Raw genomic sequence first — 17,865 nt, 5'->3', positions numbered from 1 at the left:
GGGCACATGATATCAAAACAGTCATGCCCCAATCCGGCAAGGTACTTCCGGTATCCCAAGTAGTAACCGGTTCAGTACCGTCCGAGACAGACGTTCTTTACCAGGAACCATACCAACCTGAGTAAATTGACGGTATTGTACCTTGCGGGAAAAGCTGCAACAATGTGATTCCCGCCGAGTCCCTCGGCTGATCTCCTCCACTCATTCCTTCCATCCAAACTATTGCCTCCCTTCCCCTCATCCCTCTCTTCTGCTCTGAAACATCATATCATCTATCTCAAATCGACACCTCACACAACCACACCACCTCCTATCCCTCTAATTCCACATCAATCATACATTACCGACTTGTAAATATGTCCTCTTCAATCCTCGACACCCCCGACCCCGCCTCCTTATCCCCCTTCCTTAATGCCACCTCCCCATCTCTCCGATCTCTCCTCCACCACCCAGACTACCTCCCCGTTCGCACCTATTCGCGCATCCCCAAACCCTCCACCGGCGAGGATGGCTACTTCGCCAACACCTTAGCCACCGCCCGCACTATCCCCCACGTCCTGACGCTCCGTCGACGTCCGCATCTCCTCTCTTTTCTCCCCAACTCTCCGCCCACCTGGCCCGCTCCCACCGGCGCCCCGACTCCACTTGAAGACCCCGATTTGATCCTCATCCTCGACATTGCTGCTCCTGGTGTCTCGGGCCACCCGTCCACTGCTCATGGCGGAGTCCTGGCTACGTCCCTCGACGAGGCCATGTCCTATGCTGTGGCACTGTATGCGCCGGAGACGGGCCCGAAGTTGGTAGAGGATGAGCAGCCGGATGGCCCGCATGTCCCGCCTACGCCGCGCGGAATGCTCTATACTGCCCAATTGGACATCCGCTACAAGAGTCCCGTTGCTGCGCCGGGGTATCTGGTCGTTCGGACTAAGGTCCTCGCTCGTGTGGGTCGCAAGTTCTGGGTGCGCGCGCAGGCCTTCCAGCCACAGGATACAGAAGGCGCCGTTACCTCTCCCAAGGCAGAGGGCGAACCAATGCGCCTTACCACGGATGCGATGGCGTTCTGGATGCAGACGGGACCGTCGCTCTAAGACTTTCTTTTTTTTTTTCTGCTGTGTGTTCTATAGATCTAGATTCTATAACCCGTGTATATAGTATATGTACATATTGCATCGACCGGTAGATAGAGCCGGTCGTTCGGAGAAAGAGACAAAGAGAGAAAGAAAGGAACGGGGTCGAGGATGATTGTGATGATGAGCCAGAAAAAGAAGGATGGAAAGAAAAAGAAAGCGAGACATCTACAGCTTCGCACGAGACCCGATATTGCGACTGGCACTCAACACCAAGCCCACCTGCGTACTCAACGCCACCACATCCCCCTTATCATCCACCACCGTGACATCCAAATCCGTGCGTCCATCCCGCACCTTCTTCGTATACACCCGACTATACAGCCACTCGACCCCTTCCTCGGGCAGCCTCTTCTTCAGATCAATATTCAACGTGACCGTGGGGAACCAAAACAACCCCTTCCCACCCCCAACCGCCGCCTCCTCCGCCGCATCATCAAACCCAGCCAACGCCGTAGGAAACATATCCGTCAAATACACCAGCGCCTCATTAGTCCACCGGGCATTCACATCCCCCGCAGGTCGGAACCTCGCCCACTGCTCCGCATTCATCTTCCTCTGCTTCCTCTCCTCCGCACTAAGCTCCACAGGCACATAGAACTCCGTCTGCCCCGTCGCCTTCCGGAACTCCGAATGCTCCGGTATAAGCTTCCCCCACGCCCCATCGCGCCCTGTCTTTCCTAACGTCCCGAAGTTCACCGACCCATCTCCATTCGATCCAGCCGCCGGCGCAGGACTACTGACCTTCCACCCAGTCGTAGCACTAAGTCCCTCTTCAGCGTCCGCAGGACTAACGGTAATGTATCCTGCCACCTTGACTTCGAGGTCCTCGTCGTCATCCTCACCCTTCTTCCCCTCCGTAGTAGACGCCTGCGATTGCTTCCGCTTGCCGCTATCAGGCTTCTGGAGTAGCATCACATGTAGCGTGCTCGTCCGCCGTCCCAGCTTCGTATCCTCGACTTTCAGCACGGCGGGACCGGCCGACGTGCGGCGGAGGAAGGCTAGTTGCATGGAGATCGGGGTCGCGGGACTGTTCTTGTAGAGAGTTGGGTGGGTGTGCGCGAAGTGCACGAGGGCGAGACGGTACAGGACGGAGGAGGTGTAGCCGCCATGGGGAACTGTAGTAGGCAGTAAGTATGCGATATGTTGGAGAAGGGGGGCAAGGTGTATGTATATATCCTACCTGCTCCAATACACCATTCTTTGCGAAGATGGGCTGAGTAGCGGTGCGAGCTGAGGGGAGTTACTTTGATCGCGGACTCGAAGGCCGGGCCGTGGGCTGGAGGATGAGGGGGAGACATTGTCGGTATGTAGGTCGGTCTTCTATGGAGGAAGGAAGGTGGTGTGGTGTATGTATGTGTAGGTATTAGAGAGAGTCTCCGGTCAGTACATTCTATCCATGGAAGAAAAGGAGAGACCAAAAGTTGAGAGAGATGAAAATCTAGTTATCTGGTTATCTGGCTGTTCTATCTAAAACAAGAATGGATACCGAGGGAGACCAAGTCCGAAGCGGGAAAATGCCTCGGTTGAATCTTCCACTGAGCGGATTACTAACCCGTCACAAGATTCAACTAGTTATCTATTCACTACCCAGTGAGTTATCTATTGGTTGTTACTGTGTAGATCACTATCAGGGACATAGTTTACGACTTCATATTAGACTATGTGGTTTGGAGATTCTGCGTGTATTATGGCCTCGTCTATGTGACCCCTTGAACTCCCGCAGCTGCTCTCTCTCCCTCTCATTCTATATTTCTTTTCAAATACATTAAAATCCAGCCCGCACGCCTGTCTGCTTGTTCTTGCTTTTGTAATTGGAGATGTTCAAATAACAGTGTACTGATATGCCCGAGATATGTACCCATTTCATGCAACGCAAGTCCATCATGTACGCTTCAAGTCATGTACTCATAGATATGCTCATTCCGCATCGTTCGTCTTTTCATGGCCCACTTCGGGTTGCCGCCAGCTTCTCCAGACACGACAAGACTCCTATCCATCACCGTGCAGTTAGCATCCTTCCACTCATTACAATCTAGGGATGAAATCTTACCAGTCACTCCTTGTGTCAAAGTTGCCTTTGCCTCTGTGCTACGAGATCCGAGCGTCACCGTCATGGCGTAGTTGACTGCCCGCGCATTGTCCAGCTTGTTCGCCCACCGGAACACCGATTCGTCATCGCGACCATCTCCGATTGCCAGCAGGAAATCCGGCCGCGGCACATTCTCGTCCCGTTGGCTCTGCTTGAGACATGACCGCCATGCCACTTCCGCCGCCGACGCCTTGTTGATGCCCGCCGGCTCCACCACCAGCGCACGCTCCACGGGCACTGCATGCACCCCTTGACTCAAACAGGCATCATTTATGTGACCCGCACACTCCGACGCCAGCCGCGACGCTGCCACCTGGTCTTCCGCCGACTCGTAGTGGAACATGAGCGAGCAGTGCCGCTGTTCCACCCAGCTGCCTTCTGCGCGTTCCTGGTAGTACTCCAAGATATGTGACACTGCCGCCTTCCACGCATCCGTCTGAACCTTGTCCGTTAGCTTCAGCCAGGTCTCCGAGTTTGGCTCGCGCACGAAGCACCCGTTCTCGGCGATCAGACCCAGGTTGGTGACCAGCCGGAATAGCCGCTCCATCTCCTCAGGCATGCGGGCGCTCATCACATACACCACGTTCCGCGGGTCCTCGGTCAGTTCGGCCAGCGTCGTGATTGCACGCTGCGGCGTCGTCACGATGATACTCTTTGGTGAGCCCCAGGAGGCGAGTGTGCCTTCATAGTCCACGATGATCAGCCGGCGCGACGACCGATGATACATTTCCTCCAACTTGTTTGTCTGGAGCCGAGGCACGGCCATGATTTCCCGGGATGACTGCTCGTTCCAGACCCGGCTCAACGTCTCACTGAATGACTTGACCCAATTGTGGGTGGAGTTCTGCAGCACTGCCTGGTGCATCTTCGTCCACACCTCCTGGCGCTCTTGCTCATCCCTCGACAAGGCGGTATGGATGGCTTCCGCACATTGACGGTAGTCCCAGGGGTTGACCAGAAGGGCATGGTCGCCAAACACAGACGCGCTACCAGTGAACTCGCTCAGTATCAGAGATCCGTACTTCTTGTTGCCCCATTTACCGTCCTGACAATAGACAAACTCATGGCTGGTCAAGTTCATTCCTTCACGCAAGCTGGTAATAATCAAGGCGTCTGCCACGGAAATCAAGGCAAGATATTGGGGGAAAGCCAGATCCTGTTTCAAGAAGACCAATGGCTGATGCGCAAGCGTGGAGTGAGTGGAGTTGATCCGCATCGCAATATCGGAAATGGTTGCTTCCAGCTCGGGCTGCTCGGTGGTGCTGGTCGCCACCTGGATCAACACCACCTGGTCTCGCCATTCGGGATACGTGTTGAGGAAGAGTTCGTAGCTCAGCAGTTTCTGCCGAATCCCGCGTACCTGATCAATCTTGTCTCGTGACACAATGAGTCGCTTGCCCTCGTAACGCTCCGAAATGGTCTTAATCCATCGTTCCACGTCTGCGGCCTGCCGGCGTTGATCCCATGAAGTCGGGTCAATGCCGATCGAGAACTTGCTCACGTTGACAAAACGATCCTCCAACTGCAGTCCATCATTGGTGGCCTCCACATTGAGGATGCGGCTGCACGTCTGGAGGAAGTGCCGACAATACTCATCCGTCTGGAACCCGACTAAATTAGCACCCAGCATTCCCTCGAGAAGCTCCTTGCGAGGCGCCAGGCACCGGAACACCTCCGACGATGGGAAGGCAATGTGGAGGAAAAAGCCAATCTGGGCATCGGGAAGCAGTTTCCGCAGCATGGCCGGGACCAGCAGTAGGTGATAATCCTGCACCCAGATGGAATCACCACGCTTCCAGTTCTTTGCGATGCGTTCGGCAAAGGCTTGGTTTGTTTTGACGTAGTAGATCCAGGAATGATCCTCATAGGCCTTGCTTTTGGGGTTGTCCGGAATCTGATAATGGAACACGGGCCAGAGGATCGTCTTGCAGAAGTGGGTGTAGTGGCCATCAAAGTCACCGTCACTGACGTAAACGGTCACGGAGCCGTACTCATCTTCGAGCTTCTCGGCGATGGCCTCCTTGGTGTGCTCCGGCAGCGCATCAGTGGGCATTCCCAACGTACCCACCCAGACCTTGTCTTCCAGCTGTCCGGCATCCGTGGCCGATCGCACGGCGTTGCGCAAGCCTCCGTTGCCCTGCTCGGCCGTTTCGATCGTCCAGTCGGCGTAGGAGAATGAGCTTTTGCGGCTGTGGTCCGCCCAGCTATCCCGGATATGCGAGGTTGGCGTCTTCGGGACCGATCGCGGCTTTTCTTTGGGCGCTTCCGTCCCCGAGGGTCTGATTTCTTGATGCTTGAGGATTGAGGGTGAGGCCGGAAATGCCGCTCGCGGGCGAGGTTGGTTCAGGGCCAAGGTGGAACCCCAGGCTGGGGAGTGAGCTTCGCTCTCCGTCAACAAGGCCACATCGCCGTCGGTCTTGGGAAAAGGATATCCGGTGTGCTCTTGTTCCGCCTTGGAAATATCTGTGGAGAAGATGCATTCATGTTCAGTAGTGGCACCAGGTGTAAGGCCAACCTGGGGCGCTCCATTGTTCCTCTCGAACAAGCTCAGAGTCGCGTTCGGGTTAGGAGTAGGATTCTCCGCGGGATTGGTTGATTGAGGACTCGTCCCCTCCGCCGGACGAATCTCGGGTTCATTCTGATGGAAATTAACCGTGTAGGGTAGGAAACTGAACCGCACGCCAGTCAGAGAGGACCCTAAGAGTGGTGTATAGTGGGTAGTCACTTACAGTGAAGCGATGTAGATAGTCATGTTGACAGCGGGGTAGCTGGGACCCCAGGACGAGTCAAACCCAGTAGCCGAAAGAGAAGAGGGAGTAAAAGACGAGGGCGAGATGTACAGAAGACTGACAATTAACCTACGACCAAGAGGCAGATCGCGACGGGACAATGGGAAGAAGAGGAAGGGATGGACAGGGAGGAAACGGGGGGGGAGAAGATGGAAGAAGGTGAATGGAAGAACAAAAAAGTGCAGGTTCTCATGGCTACGTCATGTGCTGGTGAAAGGAAAAGCAAAGCAACCCAGCGGGTTTTTTTTGGTTTGATTCTGTTGGGTATGTCTGGTTCCAAGTTGACACCATTCTTAGGTAATTATCTCCATTTCCATCAGACGATTCTCTTGTCTACCAGAATTATTTTTGTGTACTATTCTGGCATTCCCTGTTTTTTTTTGCCTAATGATTCCCCTGCTTTGGGGGACTCTGAACAAGTCTTTCTGCTGATGTTCTTCACGGGTCTCCACTCAGTCCCGCCATTGGCCCAAATCATGCTAGTCGGTCACATGACCTTATCTTCCGCCGATCAGTCTCGGCTGCCTCAGGCGCTTAATCCCTCCCTTCCATTTCCGGCGCATCGATTCTCCGCTTCTATCTTTCTTCCTCTTCTTCCTCTTCGTTCCCTCTCCTACTACTCCCTAATTCCTGATTCCCCTCTATACTCACCCTGCCATGCCCTTGCGCGTTACTTCGGCTCCCGTTTCTGGTATCAGGAAGAACCGAAAACCCGCTACCCCCAGGCCGCGGGCCTCTCCCTTCGCCGCCCATGCCCGTCGCAAACCTTCGGCGCCGTCATCATCATCCGGCATCTCCAAGATTTCCAGCGAGCAGGATGAGTACGAGCAAGGACCCCTTCCGGATTTCGGACCATCACGATACATCCCCGAAACTGCTCCCGTAACAGATGTGGTCGAGGCTCTCCAGTACATTCGCAACAGCATGTTTGAAGATCTGCCCCGCCGAGCGGGCATGAATAGCACGCGCATCGCCGAGGTTCTCAACTTCCGTCGCTCCCTGCCTCCCCTCGCCTCCGTCGCACACGTTCATACTCTGCTGGAAGCGCCCACCAAAGTTGAGAAGGAAATCATGGAGCTAGTTCGCGCCGGTCGGGTCCGCCGCTTGATTGTCCCCGGGAGAGGGAATGATGCCGCGGGCTTAGGCGATTGCTTAGTGTTGAGCGAGGAATGGGACCGCTTGGTGTTAGATAGCCCTGCATTGGAAGCACCCCTGAAAGGTGAGGTTATCGCTTCCATTCAGTCATTCAGACAGCAAGCTGATCCGTGTCAGAGAAATTTCTTGCGCTGCTTGGTCGGATCGGAAACACATGTGCAATCCCCGGAGCCGCTTTCGCTCCGCCGGAGTGTATGGCCCTGGTCCGGGCTGGATTTCTCGTCTCTTCCTCGTCCCTCGCAAAAGGCTCATCCTGCTTAGCTTCCCTCCCTATTCTCCCTACAACCTCGACTACTCCAGCCTCCGCAAGCCGAAGTGGCGCTTACTCACCAAACGAGGTTGGAGCGAACCCTCGCTCATCATCAACTACCGCGACACTCTTTCTTTCGCTTCCAAACACAGGCCCCTACCTTCGTCTACTGAGCGCTGGCCGCTCACACCTCCTTTCTCTTCTGAAAAGGTCTAGCTCGAACGAGGTCCCTGTATACCTCCTGCGTGACCGTTGGGATGGGGCAGTCGAGAGTGAAAAGAGCTTCAGTGTGGCGAAGAGAGTTCGGGGCGAGTTTTCCGGCATCTTGCCAGGCCGGACGAAAAAATACAAGGAGCTCTACGGGATGAACTTCCGCTGGGTTCTGGAGGAGGCGCTCGGGGCGGGGTTGGTCGAAATCTTCGACACTGGCAGCGTTGGCCCCGGGGTGCGTTGCCTGTGATCAAGAGTTTGTCCAGTCAAAGGATGATTCGAGACCAAAGACATGAGGCACGAAGTGAAGCATGCTGCCATATAATCCTGGCTGCATTGCGGTGCGTGCTTGACAGAGCCGTCTGCCACGGACGCGATGCCGATAGGCCCGTAGTCGAACGGGTCAGACGGCTTCTCACGACCAAATGACCTTCAATGCTCCAGGTTGCTCTTCGGAGCATGTGAACTCATGAATATATGAACCAATAGACCCTGTACATAGCCTAGCATATACCCAGACCAATCTATTTTTAATGCGTAGAGTTGAAGCGGACGATCAGATAATATCCTGGCAGGTAAGAGCAAGTAATGGTTATTGACAGAGTAAGCTGTTCAATTCCATTACGATGCGAATATGGTGGCCTCTGACCTCTGACATTGTTGGGGATCCCACCATGTGCCTCGAGGCCTATATATATTTGTGAAGCTGCAATATATTGCGCCTCAACCGTGCTGGGTCAAAGCGACCAGCTGAGACACGTCGCATGCGCGCCAGATACTATACAATGAATATATCTAAGTTTGATGGCATCCTGTGGGTCGAGTCCCACTGACATATCATACTCCGGAGCCCGTGATGAAGTCTAATGAACCCAATTGAAATGAACGGGTGTTGGTGTTTTGCATCTGAGAGAAGAGGAATGAGCTGAAAGAGGAAGCAAGCAATGAGGAAGGAAGGGAGGAAGGATAATGAAAATATTAATATCCCCTTCCACCCGATACTACATCATACTAGTAACATCTAATTGAGACGTGAACTCCCTCCACTTATAACCCAAACCATCACTAACTACTTATCCAACTACTTCAATTCACTCAACCTTTCACTCCTATCCCACGATCATGTACCTCCATCTCAACCCACACCCCTTTTCCATCCTCCCCTCTCATCCCACCCTTCTTGACGAAACAAACACCACTTCCTCACTAACACCATCAACCCCATCTCGTCCCCAACTCCGCTCCTTCCTCCACGCCTGCCTCACCGAATCCCAAGTCCTCCTCTCCTCCATCCCCACCACATTCCGCCGCGACCGCAAACCCCGCCGCGTATCGCCATCCACCGCCGCCGTCCACCTCTACACGCGCACCGACATTGAAACCGGAGACTACTGGGTATGTCGACAAAGCACGCACCAAGACGCAGCAGTGACGGGGTCCGCCTCATGGAAAGAATTCCGCTCCGGACTACGAGAAAACCACTCCGAAAATGAAATGGATTATACGCCGAGTGTGACGTCCGTGGTGAAGTTGCTGGAGTGGCCATCTGAGGTTGATGTAGAGGGTGGTTGGGGGAAGGTGGATGTTCATGGTTAGTACTACTCCATGGTTTTCTTCTTCTTCTTTTTTTTTTTTTTTTTTGTTTGTTTTTTTCGCTTTGGATTTCCTCATTTGTCTGGCGACATCTTTGATTCCCTTTGGAGATTATAGTGTGTTGCGCGCGTGCGCGCGTGTGTGTAGGGATAAAAACATACTAATTACATACTATAATCTATGCAGTGAACCTAATCACGCATACCTTCCAACCCACAGTTTTAATTGCGCCTCGCTCGTTCCTGGTCTTAGTGATCTCGGCGGACCGAGCAGCAGCAGCAGCAGCAGGGGAGCAGCAAGGGTTCGTGACAGTTCAGATCCCACTTGCTGTTGAGTCGAGTCCCGACGCTATCCGGGAGAAGATCATGGCGGCAGTGCCCCGGAATACGATCTTCGCGTCCTATGCAAGTGTGGAGGAGGTCGTTGCGACGGCGGACGGGCTGCAATGGACCATGGCGACTACTTCCGATGCTGGCGGGGCGATTCCTCGGTGGATCCAGCGGAGCTGGACCATGGGCGGAGTCCCTAAGGCTGTTGTCGCTGATGTGGGCTTGTTTCTGGCCTGGACGGCCCGCCGAAGGTCTTTAGACAACTCTTAAGACAGTGAGGAGGTAATTACTGGGTACAATGGTGCAAAATAAGAAGTACTTCGAGGTCACTTCATGTGTCACGGTGCGAGTTGTAGATTACGCTACATCACTTCTCATTATTGAATGAACAATTGAATTAATCAAGCCAGTCGCTCACGCATAGTGATCGCCTGAGCTAATAAATCGAGTTTTTGGCCTCCAGACTCCCGGCTCCTCTCTCACGGCAATGGGATGCTGATACATACAAGGCATGCGGCTATGGGACGCCCAAGAAGACAACGTGATATAAAAAGACATGGGTTGCTGTCATCCAGCTAAAGTAGAGAAGATGTGCGAATGACCCTATGAATCAGGAACCTCCAACATGTCCTGCCATTACTCAGGGACTGGCAGGCGGAAGTAATGTTACCACAAATGAGTAGAAGGATTTTGACCTCAAAGAAGACACAATCATGAGATATCACACGTGGAAACGTGCGATTCGATATAGAAAAGAGGAAACAGGGCGGGTCGACTCTGCGATCCCCGCATGAGTAGTATAGATGTATAGTCAAAGTGGAATAATGCAACGCGCAAACAGGAGATGGGATTGAAGAACCGAACCGGGGAAAAAGGAATAAGAAAAGGAAATGGGAGTTAAGACAGTCGTCACAGGGGTAGGAGAATTATTCACTTGGCGATAGAAAGGGTATTATAGTGAGTCGCATCAGCGCGTTTGGAATCCATCACAGAAGGGATGGGGAGGTGATATCTAATAATAAACAAAAGGAACAGGAGATGTTTAGACATTGACACGGATCTTCCGTGAGTAGAACTGGTTCACCGCTGGGATGTTCCAGCAGCGTTTGTCTCGGGTTGAGACTGAGGTGCACTCTGGCTTGACATTGCTAGTGCGTTGACGTTAGCGGACGCAAGTTGGGCTCTTAGAGCGGCGACTTCCGTTCGAAGTCCATTCAATTCGTCGTGCACCGAGCGGACATAAGCCCACAGCTTGTCTTCCCGCTCACGGAACTGCTCAATGAGGTTGGACTCGTGAGGACTGGTCATTTGGTTGCCATTATTCGAGGTCCCTTCTGATCCAGGTTTTGTCGATAGTGGACCGCCGTGGTTGTTTGTGTGATTGTGAGGGGTCATGTGTTTTGTAGCTGTCGAAGGCGCCGGTGGCACTGATCCTTGAGAGTGAAGGCCGAACCGAGATTCAGACGAGTTCATCCCAGGGGGCGGCGGGAGCTGGGGAGCACCCGGTTGCGGTGGAGGCAGACCCAAGCCTGAAGCAGCATGATTCGTTACCGAACTCGAGGAAGATCCTGTCCTGCCGAATGTCTGCTGCTGGAACGACTGAGCCATGCCGGGCGAATGAGCACGATGATGGATGTTATTCTCCGGCCCATGGCCAAGCTGATGCGATGACAGTGCATTTGGGGACAACGGTTTCGGGCTCCCCGTGATGTTGGTGGGGAAAACCGATGCCCCTGAAGGCTGACCGGGCGGTGGGAAGGTCATGTTGCCGGATTGCGATACGGGAGACGTTGACGCACTAGAGCCACCATGGCTTGGAGGAGGAAAGAGACCCCCGGGGGAAGGTCTTCCTGAAGCGATCGGTGGATATGTGCTGGGCTGGCGTGGCTGATAGCTCGTAGTGTTTGAACGTGAAATAGAGTCCGTCGACATATCGTGCTTCTTGATGCTGGGCATGAGTCGCCGCTCTTCTTCCTCATCCATGCGCTCTGGCTCAGCTGTGTACACAAGTCCATCCATCGTATCATCCGCGGCTCCAGGGGCCGGAGCCTCGCCGTATTCATCCTCGGCAACGTAGCTTCCCATGCTTGCTCTGCGTCCTGCGCATCCGCCTTGGCCCTTGTTGTGGCGAGCTAAAGCGTCGCCACGGGCGAACCTGCGCCCGCACTTAGGGCAAATATGGGGCCGTTCGCCAGTATGAAGTTTAGTGTGTCTCTTCAGATCATGTAACCGACGGAAGCGTGATTGACATGTCTGGCAAACATATGGCTTCTCCTGACTATGCGTAAGCAAATGGCTCTTCAGGTTATGATGCCTGGTAAACTCCGTAGCACAGTATGGGCAACGATGCTTTTTGGCCGACGGTGACCGCTGGCCTTTGTGAAACCCGGAACCGGGTAAGCTGAGACCACGGCGAGGGTCATTGAAACTAGCCGTGGGCATCGGATACGAGAAGGCTTTATTGCCTGTTTCTTGCGGCATTTCTCCGTCATCACGGTGGCGAGGATGATCGCCATCTGCAGAGCCAGAATCCTCGATAGGACCAGGACTGGCCACGGTTGAGGCGTCGATAAGTGTGTTATTGTTATCGGCTGCCCCGAACGTATCAGGTGCACTGCCTGGTCCTGAATGTGAATCAACTTGCATTTGGTCTGACGAAGATTGCATGTTCTCATTCACGGGATTTGTCTGCTTCTCGCTGGCACCGAGGGCCTCTCTCGCAACTTGTGAGCTGTGCTGCTCTGATTCCTTCTCGTGCTCCAGCGGGCGATCTGTCTGGCCAGCCGTGGCCGGCGGTGCGGTCGTCGTCATTGGTGGTAGCGAATCGCCGGAGCGCGAAACGTTCAGACCTGCACTGGCGATAGAGGACAGACTTGAATCAGGCTTTGACTGTTTCAGAAAAGCGAGCGGTTCCGACGGAGCGGATATTACGGGGTTCGATGGCCCTGACAATGGTTTTGAGATAGGAACAGGTTCGTTGTTCGATTGCATCAATGCAGCCATGGATAATGGATGTTTCGCGCCAGCCTGAAATGGTTGGCGAAGGTGTGGGAAAGCTAAGTCAACAGAGGCCATGTCAGTAGGAGTAGTCTTTCTCCGGTGAAGAGTGGGGAGTCATGGAAGATCCAGGGCGACCAAGAAAGAGGAGATAAAAGAGCACCAGATGTCCGAGGGCACAACGGACATATAGAAAGCGATGAGGCAGGACAAAAGAACGAGTAACATTGATCAGAGGCACTGTTGCGTGGGGCGCTCACCTAGAACCGAGTGTGGCGCAAGCTGACGGGAGGTTCAGCCTTCGCGCGATGTCTTGTCAGACAATGAGGTCCCACAGATACAGATACGGGCCTCGCAGGAGGTAAAAATAGCGGTCAGCCTTGCAATCAGATGAAGAAGGTTGAGTCTAGCGCCCGCACGATCTGGATCCGGATCTGGTGGGAGGAGGGGGAGGTGGAGGGGACTTTAGTCCATCTGGTGGAAAGCCGTATGAGACCGGGGTTGTACGGCGGAATGACAATGCTTGGGTTAGGCTGCAGGGAGGAAGCTGGAACCCGCGATTGTCAAAGCAACGACGTCAGGAGAATTATGCAGAGCTATGTCGTTGAAAGCTGGTCAATGTACAAGTGACATGAATCTCCAGCAGAGCATGAAGTCTTCGAAAGAAGAAAAGAAAAGGCAAGGGGGAGGAGAAAAGGGTGGGAGGAAAGATGGAGAGCTTTCGGGAGACGGAAGAGGGACTGTTGGCGGAAGGATGTAGAAATGAACGAAAATCCCCAAAGAACAAGGACTATTGGACGATGATGAAGCGTCAGAAGGAAGATGGAAGAGGTGGGACCGGGTTTATTACGAAGTGGAGTGAATAAAGAGAGACGCCAAAGGAGGTGAAGAAAAAGAGGAAGAAGAAGTCAGTTGGTGGAGAGAGAAGCATAAAACCTGATGCAGACAGACAGTGGCAGAATGGATACAGGAGGGAAGGCAGGCAGGCAGGCAAGAGAATAGTGTAGTTGATTAGTAGTAAGCAGGAGGTGAATAACTAGCAGCAGTAATAATACTAAGTAAGTAAAGTACTGTGAAAGGTTGTAATGTTGGTTTCGGGTCGCCTAGGGAGCAGCCGCGGGGATCGTTCCTGATTGGGTCAGGCGGTCAAAGCGAAACAGACTTCCCAGGTGGAAGAAAAAAGTGAAAAAGAGTTCTATCAAAAACCAAGACTAGAGAAGAAAAAAAAAAAAAAAAAAAAAAAAAAAAAGAGGTATAATCACAAAATTGAGGAGATATTCACCGTGAGACCAAGATAAGTCTGATATAACTCAGCGTACACATACAGAGCGAGAGGAACGGATGAGAGAGAAAGAGGAGGAGAGAAGAGCCGGAGGAAGAACACGAGGAAGGCAGAGTGGCTGGAGAAGTGGCCCGTACCATTGATGACCAAGGTTACGGGCGGCTCTGCCGGGTGGACGCTGGTCAGGAAACCGGAAACTTTCCAACTTTCCCGTCCCATTTGAGGCGTTGCGTATTAATCACCGCCGCATGGGCTGAGCAAACTGAAAGCATGCAGATAACTAGATGCTCCTGTATGTAGTATGAAATAAAAGTAAATTCGCCCATTTTGGGCATCATCCTGAAGATTACTGCTACACAGTTACTGAATAGCTTAATGTGATGCTCTCCTTTATGTTGAGGGTGACGATGCAGAACCTTTCCCCTCAGCATGGGCCTTTGGGGCTGAGTATACAAGATCTACGGAGTACTTACTAGTGAACTACTCACTAGTAATTTACTACAGAGCACGGTGTACAGAGTGCCTGCCTTACCAGATACACTAAATTCTTAGTCTCGATAACTGAGAAGCAGCTTAATATAGAGGGTGTGTCTTGGCAATCATGGAGAGGCAAGATAGTAGTCCATTCTCATGATCCACATCCACGCAGTCTACACTGATCATCTTGAGTTTTGTATAATTGCTTCATTCATGGATGTCTTCGGGTAGGTTCAATAACCTGTCTCTATCAAACAATCACGGAATAAAGGGGTTGCTGCCACTGTACGTAAGTAATGTCCAACTGTGGAGCATCGCCTACTCTTACTACAGACCATACTACTGCAGGTTACATAGTACGTTTGCATCTATTGGTTGGCTTCAACAGACCCTACAGCTGAAAACTTGATTTCATTAGCTGACAAGCGACGCCTCGCCACAGTTATGGGACATTCCAGAGCCTGAAGAAATGAGCGTAAAGCACAAGACACAGCCATATGGTGGGTGGCTGAACCGGAGGACACAGACAGGGTCTGCAGACTCCCATTTATGCATGAAGAAGTGGGACGAAAAAAAAAGAGGAAGAGGAAGAGGAAGAGGGAGAGGGGGAGAGAGAGAGAGAGAAAGAGAAAGAGAAACACACAGAGGAGACTAAGGGAGAGGAAAGCTGAAGGTGCCAATAGAGTACGGTGTTCTCCGTATGCAGGACAGTGGAACTACAGAAAAATTCCTCTACTTTAGGCCACTGGGTTGAGAAGGCTATACTAGATTCAGGAGAGGCGGATGGAAAATGAGGCTGTGTGGCTAGGCTGAAACTTCATTGTGGCTGGCAGTCCAGCTGCGGAGAAAGCTGGTGGCTCTGGGCGCCTGACCAGTTGGAGCCCGTTTTCTAGAACCGAGTGGGGGGGTCACACGGTGGCTGTACAGGCCCACCGCCTGCCCGACATGCGCTTTGGGCCTCTTCTCATTTGTTCTCCACCCACCAACAGCTGCCATGTTTTATCCCTAATCATGTTACTACTACTTAATACAGAGTAAAGGAGTAGTACTTTGTGTCGTACTAACAATGCTGCTCGCTACCCTTGTGACCCAGGTTGGTACTACATAGGACGTAGTTCTTCATTCACTACTTAGTACTCTACTCACTACTACTCCTTTCATGGTCTCTGCATGCCAAACTTACTAGGTCACCACGGTAAGCGAAGATGGCTTAGAATTCCAGCACCCAATACATCACTAGTCGTTAGTACTTACTTTCTTTTTTTGCCTTTGCCTCAACAACGAGACATTCAGGGTCTTACAATATGTGAATCTAAGCTAAGAAGAGGCTATACGTCTCTTACCTGATCCTTCCTGCTACTACTCCCGAGGCTGCGATCTCCGTCCGCAAACTCCCTTATTGTCCCCCTTGCCGTTATGTCATTATCCAGCTTCACGGAGTACTCCGGATCCCTTTGGTGTCCAAGCCTGATAGCCCCGAGTCATGGCACGCAGGTCTTCTAAACTTTGTCCAGATCAACATAGTTCTGACAGTACACCCCTTGAATTACGCCCTGGGATGTTAACTACTTGAGGGTGCTATAGCGAGTCCGTCGTTTTCTTTCTGTTAGAAAACTCTTCCTGGCCCTCTGTATCATGGAAGGTGGATCAGTAGTCGGTGATCCAAAGCTTTCGTCATGATATTCTTAGGCAACATCGAATCAGATATGTCATGTGCTAGTGGTCAAGGCATCCACGATGATGAAGAAAATGTCCTATGTACACAATAGACAAAGTATCACTATCAGTGGGATTTTTAGGGTTGGTAGTAAGGCCCTGCTTACCAAGTACCTACGCGCTGGTACTTGCCTGTGTCTGTCTCACCATCACTGGCTCAACAACTACCCGCCTGTGATGGTATGGGAGGATACACGGCGAATCCTTTAGTAATATCAGTCTCTGAATGCCGTACGCTACATAGAACAGAACAGTATACTAAGCGAATATTTATAGATTTGCTCATCTATCTGTCATGTCATGATACACTCAGTTTGTTAGCAATGCCGCTACAGGCGGATTATCCGGGGGCAACTGTTCTTCTGTATAACTATTCCTCTTATTTGGGTAGTAGCATATTTATGGCTTTCGGTTCACTTGAATAAAAGATAGTTGATTTCGTGCCGTTTTCGTTTTCCTGGAGAACTGGAGAACAAGTCTAGGGTTCTTGTCAATCATCGACTTCTAAGCTAACAATGTCGTCACGTATCTTTGGATTCTGATCGTTCTTGAGGGCTTATTTTGCTCGCTCATGCTTGCCATGATAGAGAGTTGCTTAGTTGACATTTGCATACCGGTGATTGAAACTTTACTATGTTACATGCTGGTGTGAGGAATAGAGCTCTCTTAGAAGATGTCTACAGCTTATGATGAGGTCGGGGAGTGCAAGACCTCTTTTTGTGATGTGGCGAAACTGCAACATTGGTGTTGAGCGAAATTTATCTAATTTTTCATCCGTGATTATGCTTCTAATACATTCGCGATGTTGGACCACAACTCGGCTACGCAGTCCTCTATATTTCGGGTTTGAGAGACTTACGAGCAGAGGTATTGCCGCCCATCACTCGAGGGAAAGATGCCGGCATCTCATTTCCTGGGCAGGCCTAACTCTGAGCTTTTGTGAAAGTTTCGGGCGCGACCGAGAAACAGGAATCGCAGGGCTGAACGTTGCGCTGATCTAGGTCCGACAGATAGTGTGTCTGCAGCTCTCAACCGTCAGGAGAGGGGGAAGAAATGGCATGCAATTTGAGCTAGCGCTCACGAAAGGCAATGTGCACGACTATTGCCCCTTCCAGGTCCTCAAAGTTCATGTCCCAACACATGAAGCCCCTGATGCTGGAGTACCGAATCCGTTGCTAAAGAGCACGAACGCTTGGATTTACGCCAGCTCATTGGTCTAGGCTGGAGGGAGAGGTCGATTCCTAGACTTCAATCTATACTGCTTCTGAGATATCACAGACGCCCTTGTCGGTTCGGTGCGCATACAGATAATACCCCTGTACCTGATTCGGTCCTGGATTTGGGATCACATCATTGAGTGCTCGCCTCCCTCTCTATTCGATGCAAGGCTCCTTATCCTGGACGAGAAATTCATTGCCTGTGTTGGCATGTCAACAAGGAAGAATTGCCATGGCACAGAAGAGGAGAAAAGCAGCCGGAAGAGTCCAGAGAAGAGGGCGCTTAAGCGCCGTGACGGGAATGGGGGATGTGATAACCAGTGCAGCTGGCCGTGGACTAGTAGTTCGACACGTGAGGGGACGAAGAGGGGGGAAAAGGGAAGGAAGGGAAGGAAGGGAAGGGTCACCTTCCACCCATCCCCTCCCAACCCATCAATTTGGTTCTCTCAATTCTCTCATTCCTCCCCAGCCCCGATGTCACTCCCAGCGACTAAGTATGAATCAGGCCGGGGGTGAGTGTTAGTGTTCATAATGTTCCCTTTTCTTTCCCTCCCATATCAACTGACTGATCCCTTCCTACAGTACTAGTAGATAAACCCCTCATGGTTGTTTTTTTTTTTTTTTTTTTTTT

General features: G+C 52.0%; 6 protein-coding genes across 6 annotated transcripts; 3 read left to right on the top strand and 3 right to left on the bottom strand.

Moving 5' to 3' along the window:
• The first annotated feature begins 177 nt into the window (after positions 1-177).
• On the top strand, positions 178-1,191 carry BO88DRAFT_202279 (PaaI family thioesterase). Its single transcript, XM_025701868.1, has one exon. The coding sequence runs from the start codon at positions 357-359 to the stop codon at positions 1,086-1,088; it is 732 nt and encodes a 243-aa protein (XP_025565743.1). The 5' UTR covers positions 178-356; the 3' UTR covers positions 1,089-1,191.
• Positions 1,122-2,586, bottom strand: BO88DRAFT_402250 (thioesterase family protein). Its single transcript, XM_025706051.1, has 2 exons — positions 2,311-2,586; positions 1,122-2,245 (listed from the first exon to the last, which is right to left on the bottom strand). Exons 1-2 carry the CDS (start codon positions 2,426-2,428, stop codon positions 1,296-1,298), a joined length of 1,068 nt encoding a protein of 355 aa, XP_025565742.1. The 5' UTR covers positions 2,429-2,586; the 3' UTR covers positions 1,122-1,295.
• Positions 2,587-2,905: 319 nt separating this feature from the next.
• On the bottom strand, positions 2,906-6,156 carry BO88DRAFT_382457 (putative alpha,alpha-trehalose phosphate synthase subunit TPS3). The gene is made up of 3 exons (XM_025704625.1): positions 5,949-6,156; positions 3,181-5,888; positions 2,906-3,119 (listed from the first exon to the last, which is right to left on the bottom strand). Exons 1-3 carry the CDS (start codon positions 5,969-5,971, stop codon positions 3,070-3,072), a joined length of 2,781 nt encoding a protein of 926 aa, XP_025565741.1. The 5' UTR covers positions 5,972-6,156; the 3' UTR covers positions 2,906-3,069.
• A 509-nt stretch (positions 6,157-6,665) lies between these two features.
• Positions 6,666-7,873, top strand: BO88DRAFT_450566 (Stk19 family serine/threonine-protein kinase; the record flags this gene model as incomplete). Its single annotated transcript, XM_025710576.1, has 2 exons — positions 6,666-7,227; positions 7,281-7,873. 2 exons carry the CDS (start codon positions 6,666-6,668, stop codon positions 7,871-7,873), a joined length of 1,155 nt encoding a protein of 384 aa, XP_025565740.1.
• Positions 7,874-8,621: 748 nt separating this feature from the next.
• BO88DRAFT_202189 (SRPBCC family protein) lies at positions 8,622-9,958 on the top strand. The gene is made up of 2 exons (XM_025701867.1): positions 8,622-9,214; positions 9,403-9,958. The coding sequence occupies exons 1-2, from the start codon at positions 8,746-8,748 to the stop codon at positions 9,813-9,815; spliced, it is 882 nt and encodes a 293-aa protein (XP_025565739.1). The 5' UTR covers positions 8,622-8,745; the 3' UTR covers positions 9,816-9,958.
• A 667-nt stretch (positions 9,959-10,625) lies between these two features.
• On the bottom strand, positions 10,626-12,548 carry BO88DRAFT_450564 (C2H2 zinc finger protein; the record flags this gene model as incomplete). The annotated part of the gene is made up of 1 exon (XM_025710575.1): positions 10,626-12,548. The coding sequence occupies one exon, from the start codon at positions 12,546-12,548 to the stop codon at positions 10,626-10,628; it is 1,923 nt and encodes a 640-aa protein (XP_025565738.1).
• Between the last annotated feature and the right edge of the window lie 5,317 nt (positions 12,549-17,865).

This window comes from Aspergillus vadensis, assembly GCF_003184925.1.
Source record: "Aspergillus vadensis CBS 113365 unplaced genomic scaffold BO88scaffold_4, whole genome shotgun sequence".
NCBI lineage: Eukaryota > Fungi > Ascomycota > Eurotiomycetes > Eurotiales > Aspergillaceae > Aspergillus > Aspergillus vadensis.
Note: the sequence above shows the minus strand (reverse complement) of the source record. Positions and strands in the feature narration are given on the sequence as shown.

Bases quoted from the DNA above. Each gene is read 5' to 3' on its own strand.
- BO88DRAFT_202279 (XM_025701868.1), top strand. From the start codon at position 357: ATGTCCTCTTCAATCCTCGACACCCCCGACCCCGCCTCCTTATCCCCC.
- BO88DRAFT_402250 (XM_025706051.1), bottom strand. From the start codon at position 2,428: ATGTCTCCCCCTCATCCTCCAGCCCACGGCCCGGCCTTCGAGTCCGCG. The intron at 2,246-2,310 runs GTAGGATATATA...TGCCTACTACAG, and splicing joins AGAATGGTGTATTGGAGCAG to TTCCCCATGGCGGCTACACC.
- BO88DRAFT_382457 (XM_025704625.1), bottom strand. From the start codon at position 5,971: ATGACTATCTACATCGCTTCACT. The intron at 5,889-5,948 runs GTAAGTGACTAC...CGTGCGGTTCAG, and splicing joins ACTATCTACATCGCTTCACT to TTTCCTACCCTACACGGTTA. The intron at 3,120-3,180 runs GTAAGATTTCAT...GGTGATGGATAG, and splicing joins TTTGACACAAGGAGTGACTG to GAGTCTTGTCGTGTCTGGAG.
- BO88DRAFT_202189 (XM_025701867.1), top strand. From the start codon at position 8,746: ATGTACCTCCATCTCAACCCACACCCCTTTTCCATCCTCCCCTCTCAT. The intron at 9,215-9,402 runs GTTAGTACTACT...TAATCTATGCAG, and splicing joins GGGGAAGGTGGATGTTCATG to TGAACCTAATCACGCATACC.